Here is a 10,757-nt window from a genome sequence, read left to right on the forward strand (position 1 = left end):
AAGTAAAAAATAGTATCATTGGTATGGTAGTAAAGTAAACAGTTGTATCATTGGTATGGTGAAAGTAAACAATCGTATCATTGGTATGGTGAAAGTAAACAATCGTATCATTGGTATGATAAAAGTAAACAACTGTATCATTGGTATGATAAAAGTAAACAACTGTATCATTGGTATGATAAAAGTAAACAACTGTATCATTGGTATGATAAAAGTAAACAATCGTATCATTGGTATGATAAAAGTAAACAATCGTATCATTGGTATGATAAAAGTAAACAATCGTATCATTGGTATGATAAAGTAAACAATCGTATCATTGGTATGATAGAAAGTAAACAATTGTATTACTGGTATGATAAAAGTAAACAATTGTATCACTGGTATGATAAAAGTAAACAATTGTATCATTGGTATGATAAAAGTAAACAATTGTATCATTGGTATGATAAAAGTAAACAATTGTATTACTGGTATGATAAAAGTAAACAATTGTATTACTGGTATGATAAAAGTAAACAATTGTATCACTGGTATGATAAAAGTAAACAATTGTGTTGGAGTTTTGACAATAAGCAGATGAGAGTAAAAAATTGTGTGTGTGGTGAAAGTAAACAGTTTGGATACATATTGGTGTGGTGAAAGTAAACAGTTTGGATACATATTGGTGTCTTGAAAGTAAATAATTATTTTGATGACAATTTTTTTTTTTGCCAGTGGCATATATTTAGCAGTTAGTTTAATGGTTACTGGCAAAAATTCCAGCTGCATTCACAAACTGAAAAAAAATAAAAATTGACTAATATAAGAACAAAATCCAGTCATAAGGGTTGGACTGGGGGTGGCTGGCAGTATTTATGTTACTTACTCAGACAGTGGATGGATGCTAGTAGATACAACTAGTCAGCCCGATCTATGCCACTCACCTATAACAGCTACAATTCTGTAAAATCTCACTAAAATGAGTGGAGAGATGTTGGAATATTTTTATGCCATAAAGATTAAGATTATGTTCAGGTTAATATGCTTTTTTTTGCCCTTACAAAAATCTGCTTTAATTTTCACATTGCTTAATAAAAGCCCTTTCGATTGTCTATTTTGACATGTTTGCCAGATTTCACTTTCTCTGAGGCCTTTCTCATTCTGCATGAAGGCCCATGCACCCTCTAATATGACCAAGGCACTGGGCATGAAGGCTTATACACATTCTAGTATGACCAAGGCACTCTTCATTTTGTTGAAACAGCAAAGGAACTTTACTGATATCTCCAAAAACATTCTGAAACAGAAACATAAAAAAATAAACAGAGTTTCTGAGAATTCCTTACACTGTTTTCTTATTTTTACAGGCTTTTGGTTGTTCTCAGGAAAGTTTTTTCATGTGCACATTTATGTTGTTTTATGAAAGTAATTTTTTATGTTAGTATATTGAAAGTAAACAGTTTGGTGTAGTGCAAGTAAGCATTTTTGGTGTTGTGAAGGTTAACAGTTGTGTTGGTTTGATAAAGATTAACAGTTGTGTTGGTGTGATGAAGGTTAACAGTTGTGTTGGTGTGATGAAGGTTAACAGTTGTGTTGGCGTGATGAAGGTTAGCAGTTGTGTTGTCGTGATGAAGGTTAGCAGTTGTGTTGGCGTGATGAAGGTTAACAGTTGTGTTGGTTTGATAAAGTTTAACAGTTGTGTTGGCGTGATGAAGGTTAGCAGTTGTGTTGGCGTGATGAAGGTTAGCAGTTGTATTGGTTTGAAGGTTAGCAGTTGTATTGGTTTGAAGGTTAGCAGTTGTGTTGGTGTGATGAAGGTTAGCGGTTGTGTTGGTGTGATGAAGGTTAGCGGTCGTGTTGTCGTGATGAAGGTTAGCAGTTGTGTTGTCGTGATGAAGGTTAGCAGTTGTGTTGTCGTGATGAAGGTTAGCAGTTGTATTGGTTTGAAGGTTAGCAGTTGTGTTGGTGTGATGAAGGTTAACAATTGTGTTGGTATGATGGTTAGCAGTTGTTTTGGTGTGATGGTTAGCAGTTGTTTTGGTGTGATGGTTAGCAGTTGTTTTGGTGTGATGGTTAGCAGTTGTTTTGGTGTGAAGGTTAACAGTTGTGTTGGCGTGATGAAGGTTAGCAGTTGTGTTGGCGTGATGAAGGTTAGCAGTTGTGTTGTCGTGATGAAGGTTAGCAGTTGTGTTGTCGTGATGAAGGTTAGCAGTTGTGTTGTCGTGATGAAGGTTAGCAGTTGTGTTGGTGTGATGAAGGTTAACAATTGTGTTGGTATGATGGTTAGCGGTTGTTTTGGTGTGATGAAGGTTAGCGGTTGTGTTGGTGTGATGAAGTTTAGCGGTTGTGTTGGTTTGAAGGTTAGCGGTCGTGTTGGTTTGAAGGTTAGCGGTCGTGTTGGTTTGATGAAGGTTATCGGTCGTGTTGGTTTGATGAAGGTTATCGGTTGTGTTGGTGTTGTGAAAGGTTAGCGGCTGTGTTTGTGTGATGACAGTTAGCGGTTGTGTTGGTTTGATGAAGGTTATCAGTTGTGTTGGTATTGTGAAAGGTTAGCGGCTGTGTTTGTGTGATGACGGTTAGCGGTTGTGTTGGTTTGATGAAGGTTATCAGTTTTAGTGTTTTGAAAGTAATTGATTGTTTGAGTGTGGTGAATGTAAAAAGGTATTTCTAGTAGTAGTAGTGAAACTAAATGTGTTAGTATGTTGTTTGTATAAACACCTGTTTATTTGTCACACATCAGCTACTTATGGTTGTCAATCTCTATGCCTGGACCAGTTAGGTTGAATTTATTTAAAACTGAAATTCTCTACTGGTTTCTATATGGATTTTGTTACCAACATCAGCTTATATCTTTTCAATTTAAGTAATCATTTAATATTGTCTGTTATATTTCACATATAACAATAAGTAGATTAATTTCACAGAGAATTAAAAGTACTTCTGACATATGATAACAGCTTACTTCTGTACATTACGTACTATGTTAAATAAATGTAATCTGAGCCTATCCTTCAACATAGAATTTTACAGGAAAGAACCTTTATGCCATTTTGAGAGCTCCAAGGGCAGCAAGTACGGAGGCTATACTTCTATCAGTACCATACCGAACACCAGAAAACCAGCATGGCAGCACCCTTCCTGGCATTGCTCTTATGCTGTCTTTGGCCAAATTTTTTCGAAGTTAGTGCATGTATATTTTTTTACAGAAACCTTATATTTACATCAGAGAAAATATTGTTATGCCAATAATAAATAACCTTCACTCATGATCTGTTACCGAGATCAGCATTTAGTTTTGATAGGAAACCAAGAAGTTTATATGGTTAAGATCTAGATGTCTAACTGAAAGTGTTATGAAACTTTTCTATTTCGTTAACATGCAGATTTTTATTTTCCAAAATAATATGTTTGAAAACCCAAGAAATTTGACCAAGTCCATCATTAAAATATTTTTTAAAGGAATTTGGTCATAAATAACCTAAAAACTAATTTTTTCCTCACTTCTTGTCTTAGTATTCCAGATCTGTTTTTTGATATTATTCCTTGTTCATGGACTCAGTTTTTTCTCAGTTGAGAAAATATTTTTATATTTAAAACTAACCAACATGTGTCAGTAAACAAGTAAGTACATTTCTTAGAAAAAGATCAATTATTATATATCTTGTGCATTTGGTGTCTCTTACCCAGACCATTTTTACTTTAACAGGACAACTGTACTGGGCTAAAGACATAATATTTCTGGTGACAGAACATGAACTGGTTGGATTTCAAGCTTGGTTAGATGCATACCACAACTCTAAAACAGCACCTGGTGGTAAATTTATACATTTTCTTTATAAATATCACTTATTAAAGAGAACTGAATATTTTATTTTATCACATTTTTTTTATTAATGTTAATGTTTTTGACTTTTATTTGTTTATCATTACATGAAATTATCACTATATACATAAAATAATAAAGCACAAGATTGGATTGAAGCACACACACAATAATAATAATATATTTGAATTGTTTCTCGTTGTACTTATGTAAAGTAAGTTTTCAGCAGATTTGGTGTTGATGTAGTGTGTGCTTGTGAAACAACTTTATCTGTTATCTTTTTCAACATATTCTGATTTACAAATTTAGGGTTGACTTCTATTGAAGGAAATGTATGTTGTATCCCTAATCATCTGGATAGTTATTGGAAATATGTTTAGAAAAATAATCTACAATTTTGTTGTAAAAGCTGGCTTAAATTCTCACTCATGTTACTTTCTATTTTTGTCATCTTTGATTTGTTTAAAGTCCTGGACAGTGGAGAGTTAGAAGGAAGAAGTGGAGCAATCCAAGCTGCTATAAATCTGGAGATTCACAGCGATAAGATCTCTCATTTTGATGTCAAGATTGAAGGACAGAATGGACAACTTCCGAACTTAGATCTTTTTAACCTTGTTGTAGAACTCAGTACGCGGGAGTCAGTACCTTCCACTTTTCATCAGAAGGTAAATTGATTTATTAAGACAATTGAGAACAGGTTAAAAGTAATCTAACACCGTGTTTTTGTAGGTTGATTAACTTCAAATGTAAAAGTCTCTAATACTTGTAATTGTAAGTACTCCATAATTACAGAATTGAGGAAATAAATACAGTAATTTGTTCTTGATGTGACAGGATGTGATTTTTTTTCATTATAATATTAATCCCATCATGCTGAGTGAGTACCTTTCAGAGTGCACAACTGTATATGAAATTTCAAAATTTAATTTAAAATAATAATTCTACATCCATTTTATATTACAGAATATTTTATAATTATTTTATTTTACACCGTTTATTTAGTATAATTGCAAAAACAGATGTTCAAAATGTTCAAACTCTATTTCTGCTTCAACAAGTCTTGCATGTAAACAATGCACCCGTTGACATTTTTTTTAGAATTTTTCTGCCCATCCCAAAGATTTCCATTTCTGGTACAATTAACCAAGTCTTGTTTCTCTGTCACAAGGTTTATTAAAACAGTCTTCTTTTCACATCACGTGTCATGAGGTCATTAAATCGACAGAACAGCTACTAATAAAGTAGTTTTAAGAATAGCTAAAGTGAAAGTTTAAATACCACTTGATAAATCAGATCATAAACTATTCCCTTCACTGTAAAGTGAATTAAGGGACGTGAGAAGTAACTTATGGTATTGTAAGAAAACAATTAGATGGTGCTGAGAACAACAGTGGAATTTAACGTGATGTTTAGAAGAACGAGGAACTAACTAGAGATGTTTTATTACTGAAAATGATTGTGTGTGAAAGTTATGGCAATTTTCTTTTATGACAAAACATCAGGTAAGAGTTATTAAGTTTAGAGAGTCTGGTAGCAATGGTAGAATACGTTTTATCATATTCAAACAATGCACATAAATAAAATAACTTTTAATTTATTGAAAACAATTGAAATCAGTTTATTAGATATAAATTGATTTCAATTGTTATATAGCCTGACCTGACACAATTTTGATAGGTCAAGTTTCAAGGCACCAATACATTTTTTATCCATTGATTTTTTAGTATTTATAGTCAGAAGTAAGTACTGTAATTTGCAAAATAAAATTTCAAATGAAATACATCAGTTAAAATCAGAAAAGTTGAAATTAACCTTTCTGATCAACATTAGCTGTTGGAAATTTCACAACTTACAAAACGATAAGAAAACCAATTCAAATATATGATTTTTTTTAAAGCCAAAACTAGATACTATTTAGTAAGTTTGTGCTAAGTTTAATGCAGTTTGGTTAAGTATTTCCATTGTGAGAAGGAAAAATTCAACAAATGTTGGTAACTCTCCCCAGTCAAGAAAGGGTAACGTTCGGAGAAGAGACATTTGTGTAATTTAAGTAATGGAGACTTCATACCCTATGTGATCTTATCCATGTTTGAGGTAAAGACACTGTATTTGGAATTGTTTTGTATTAGGCTGATAACAGTAAGAAGGATGTATATCAAATGACATTGTTAATAAGAAATGCTTTGCTGCTGTTGTTAGGGAGTGGCATGTAATTGATTGTTATATACTCCTAATTAATTGTTGTATAACAGAAGTTAGGTATTATTAATGTTTGATTTAACAAATATCAGTTTTAACTTTTTGTATTGAGGTCCACTGTTACAGACGACAGATTTTAATTGTTTTCGTAGTCTAATCCCGTTGAATCAGAAAGTTGGAAGGGATGGAAACAAGCTTTTTCGACACTGATGTCAATGGTGGCTCTTCAAGCTACAGGCCTACCAACTGGGGGACATGGTTTGTTTCATCGCTATGCTATTCAGGCACTGACCATAAAAGGAGAGTCCAATGGGCCTGGGGGTATCCGAGCTTCCTTCGTACACATGGGCAGGTAATATTATTGTCTTTTAATTTTTTAATTCATTAAAAGCTAAAGCTGTGTTTGTAGTTTCATGGGATCTAGTCTGAAACTTTCAGAATTTCTAATTACTTGAACTCTTTCGATACAGGCTTGGTTATTTTGACCGACCTTGTAACCATCAGATAACCATGAAAGTATCCATGCTACAAAAATGTGGTATGTGTTTCTTCTTCATGAAATTTGGCAAGCTTTTAATAGCCTTTAGAAGTCAGATTTTTTAATTAAGTATTTTTATAAATGATTTGTCCATGAACATATGGAGTCAAATGAAAGGTGATTTTCATGTTAAGATTAGAAATACTATATAATAATCTTATTGTTTTCACAATGTGATTTGCATAGCCTCTAAAACTTTCTATATTAATGTCACACTTGTTTTTTTCTCAGTAAAAATTTCAATTATATCTGTTATTTTCTCTACTATAACCCTATACAGACTCAGACAATTTGACTGACTTTGTAACCACCACAAAAAATGTAGAATAAATTTGAATTAACCTTTTCTAATTGCTAGAATAACTGCAGATTTTAAAAGAAAACTACAATTTTTGTAACATTCTACATTTGTTTCTGTTAAGTTTTTATTATTTTATTGCTCTTTGAACCATGTCTAACTAATAATCCTATAACACAAACTAAATCAAGTAGGTCAAGTTACTGTATTGAATAACATAATGCACAAACTACTCACCTGTGTACTTCATAGAGAAATCTAATCTATCCTATGTAACCTAATAAAAATGATTAAAAAATGAGAAAGTCAGTACATATATTTGGCCTCTTTTTGCTGTCAGTCCACCAATGAAACTTAAGCCTACTTTCTTTGTAATGGCAGTACTAGTATATTACATTTTTATTTATTTCAAGTATGAACTTACGAACACAAAATAATAACACATATAAAGAAAACATTCTCCTATGATTATTATAATTTAACTGGCTTCCTAAGTAAGGCATAACTGCTTTAAGTAATTCCATTAGGTACTTACTTGATCTGCAATGGTAACTTTTAATCTGTAGGCAAAATAACTACAAATGCCTACCAAGAACAAGGTAGCGTTATATCTCATTCAGTAAATTAAAACTGTCTTTCCATTGGCTATAAATAATGTAATAGGAAACATTAGAGAAAATTGTTGGCAGTTTGTGAAAGAGAGGATGTGATAGTTGGATCTGAATCTAGTTAATGTCTTTGTAAACTGAAGACTATAAACATTAAACTATATTTAAGTTTAAGTAATATCTATACTATAATGAGTAATTAACTTCAAGATGTTAGACAGGGGATTGATGAAAAGAAGAGGATGTGATAATTGGACGTGGAAGGTGGATCTGAATCTAGTTTATATCTGTGTAAACTGAAGACTATAAACATTAAACTATAATATCTATACTATAATGAGTAATTAACTTCAAGATGTTAGACGGGAATTGATGAAAAGAAGAGGATGTGATAGTTGGACATGGAAGGTGGATCTGAATCTAGTTTATATCTTTGTAAACTGAAGACTATAAACATTAAACTATATTTAAGTAATATTTATACTACAATGAGTAATTAACTTCAAGATGTTAGACAGGGGGATTGATGAAAAGAAGAGGATGTGATAGTTGGACGTGGAAGGTGGATCTGAATCTAGTTTATATCTTTGTAAACACTATAAAAATTAAGCTATATTTAAGTAATATCTATACTATGAGTAATTATCGTTAACTTCAAGATGTTAGACGGGGGGATTGATGAAAAGAAGAGGATGTGATAGTTGGATCTGAATCTAGTTAATATCTTTGTAAACACTATAAACATTAAACTATATTTAAGTAATATCTATACTATGAGTAATTAACTTCAAGATGTTAGAGAGGAGGTTGATGAAGCAAAGAGGATGGGTAAGTTGAGTAAACAAATGTTATGATACACAAACAAGGGGGAGATTGAGAATTTATTTAAATATTTTCTTTTAAAACTAAGAAATTAAAGCTTGAATAATATAAAATTTGATTTATTAACTATGTTTTGATGTCAGGTTCATTCGTACACATTGATGATAAAATAGTGTAATTAAATTTTGAACGTAACTCTGTAAAAGGTCGTGACATGCACACTGATCTACGTGTAGCAAAAGGATTAAATAGAATCATAAAACATAATGTTTGTGTGTGTATGTTTGTTCATGAAGGTAGCATAAAAATGTCTGAACTAATGAGTTTATGAAATCATCTTTAACTGTATGTGAAACATTATCCTATATTTCTTACTAGTCTAAATTACAAAATTAATCAGCCGTTTTGGATAAATAGGAGGCTGTTTAAGTAATTAATGGTAAGTACTCTTTATGTAAATGTATTAATAATGTTTCTCAGTTTTAGAGGTTATAATGAAAATTATTCGGCTGAAACATTAACAAGTAATTCTTTTAATTTTTGACAGGTATACCTATTTCTTGGTATTTCCAGACTTTAGTATGTTTTTAATGTAGTTGCTTATTATTTGTTTTAGATAAAATTCCTAAGCAATGCAACATGTAGAATATTTGCAAATCTAGTTTGAACAATTTTATACAAGGTTTTTTTATTGTTTTTGTTTTTAGAGTGATTGAAGGGGTTTTTCGCAGCTTAAACAACTTACTGGAAAGATTCCACCAGTCCTTTTTCTTTTACTTGCTCCCCTCAACTCGTCGATATGTGTCCATAGGATTATACATGCCTGCTTTCGGTCTGATTGCTGCTCCTTTGCTCATTAAGGTATCCTTTTAAACTTTATGTAAGACAAATACACAGTTGTTGTAGTGGGTTTCTTCACTGTATCTGTAAGTGAAATTCAACCAACATAAGCACTTCAGTATTTCCAAGCACTTTTTTTGCTGTATCTAATTTCCTCAGTTACTTCAAACTAAGCCTACATATATCTTGACATGTTAGCAACTGGTCAGCATGATTAATTTCACCTTCAAATAACTTGTTTTATTAATTTCACTATTGGTGAGGTCTGTATATCACGTCATATTGAATAATAATATTTTTTTTTACTTATTACTTATTTTGTAAAATATTAACCCATAAAATTGGGTAAAATGGCTCATTTTGTATGTAAAATGCATAGAAGATGACTTATGTCTTATATTGGAAGTAATGCAACATTGATAGCATTTGTTTTAAACGTTTTGTGTGATTCGTACATTATTAGGTACCTTGTAACCTTCAAGAATTTGTATTAATGATTAAGGGTAAATGTTTTGTAAAGGCTTGTAGTTTTAAATGAAACTTAAAATAAGGCAAATTAAACTGTTGAGAATTTCTGACTTTTGTATAAGAAATTTGATTTGATATTGAAGTGTACTTTAAGAAAATGAAACTGAGCTTAACTTGTTCTTAGGCATTGAACCTGTATCTGTCACTCCAAAGTTCCAAAGACTTGGACAAAAAAGCAACACCTGGGATGGAAAATAAAGATGAAGATGCAAGAGAAGAGGTGAAACATTTGTTATAGTTAGTATTAACACCGAGGTCAAGTAATGAGCTCGTGGTTTGCCATATTAGTTACTTATTGCATTTTCACTTCACACCTGGTACACTGATAGATAGGTGGTTCTTGAAATTAGTTCCTTACTCAGTTCTTGTCTTTTAAGCAGATTCTTCACTCCTATATAAAAATATAGATTAACATCTCATAAAGCAGTTCTTACATTTCAAAAAGTGTGAACAGTGTGTCTATTATCTTGTTCTCATGAAGAAGAATGGTTAACTATTCGAAAGCGCTCGAGTTTTGAATCTTATTTTAAGTTTATTATCTTGTGATAATTCAACATGTGTTCCAGATGCTGATGCATAATATTTCATGGAATAGTTACCACAAGGTACCGACCTCATGGAATAAGGTACCACAAGTTACAGACCTCATGGAATAGCTAACACAAGGTACTGAAACTCATGGAATAGATACCACAAGGTACGACCTCATGGAATAGATACCACAAGGTACCGAACTCATGGAATAGATACCACAAGGTACGACCTCATGGAATAGATACCACAAGGTACCGAACTCATGGAATAGATACCACAAGGTACCGAACTCATGGAATAGCTACCACAAGGTACAGACCTCATGGAATAGATACCACAAGGTACCGACCTCATGGAATAGATACCACAAGGTACGACCTCATGGAATAGATACCACAAGGTACCGACCTCATGGAATAGATACCACAAGGTACGGACCTCATGGAATAGATACCAGAAGGTACGGACCTCATGAAATAGCTACCAGAAGGTACGGACCTCATGAAATAGCTACCAGAAGGTACCGACCTCATGAAATAGCTACCAGAAGGTACCGACCTCATGGAATAAGGTATCACAAGGTAC

The 10,757-nt window shown here is 32.4% G+C and overlaps 2 protein-coding genes across 8 annotated transcripts in view; both read left to right on the forward strand.

The window, feature by feature from the left end:
- Window positions 1–10,757, forward strand: part of LOC106474231 (glycosylphosphatidylinositol anchor attachment 1 protein-like) — a 20,131-nt gene that overhangs the window by 4,696 nt on the left and 4,678 nt on the right. The window contains exons 4-9 of the mRNA XM_013934922.2: window positions 3,003–3,162; window positions 3,689–3,796; window positions 4,274–4,470; window positions 6,157–6,356; window positions 8,978–9,131; window positions 9,763–9,858. Coding sequence (XP_013790376.1) covers window positions 3,003–3,162; window positions 3,689–3,796; window positions 4,274–4,470; window positions 6,157–6,356; window positions 8,978–9,131; window positions 9,763–9,858 — 915 coding nt within the window. The remainder of the gene's footprint in view (window positions 1–3,002; window positions 3,163–3,688; window positions 3,797–4,273; window positions 4,471–6,156; window positions 6,357–8,977; window positions 9,132–9,762; window positions 9,859–10,757) is intronic.
- Window positions 523–2,992, forward strand: LOC111089670. Of its 7 annotated transcripts, none has more exons than XR_002613881.1 (2): window positions 523–2,530; window positions 2,585–2,992. XR_002613881.1 is itself a non-coding variant. In XM_022402586.1 (2 exons), exons 1-2 carry the CDS (start codon window positions 1,530–1,532, stop codon window positions 2,451–2,453), a joined length of 591 nt encoding a protein of 196 aa, XP_022258294.1. In that variant the 5' UTR covers window positions 523–1,529; the 3' UTR covers window positions 2,454–2,992. The 7 variants fall into 7 exon arrangements, 6 of the variants coding, with proteins under 6 accessions (XP_022258294.1, XP_022258292.1, XP_022258289.1 ...); XM_022402586.1 differs by having other exon boundaries at window positions 523–1,958; window positions 2,292–2,992; XM_022402584.1 differs by having other exon boundaries at window positions 523–1,907; window positions 2,133–2,992.

The sequence above is a fragment of the Limulus polyphemus genome, unplaced genomic scaffold (genome assembly GCF_000517525.1).
Source record: "Limulus polyphemus unplaced genomic scaffold, Limulus_polyphemus-2.1.2 Scaffold6976, whole genome shotgun sequence".
NCBI classification, from domain to species: Eukaryota; Metazoa; Arthropoda; class Merostomata; order Xiphosura; family Limulidae; genus Limulus; species Limulus polyphemus.

Coding starts and splice junctions, on each gene's coding strand:
- LOC111089670 (XM_022402581.1), top strand. CDS start 1,530: ATGAAGGTTAACAGTTGTGTTGGTGTGATGAAGGTTAACAGTTGTGTT. Junction 1,749..1,799: donor GCAGTTGTATTGGTTTGAAG/GTTAGCAGTTGT, acceptor GGTGTGATGAAG/GTTAGCGGTTGTGTTGGTGT.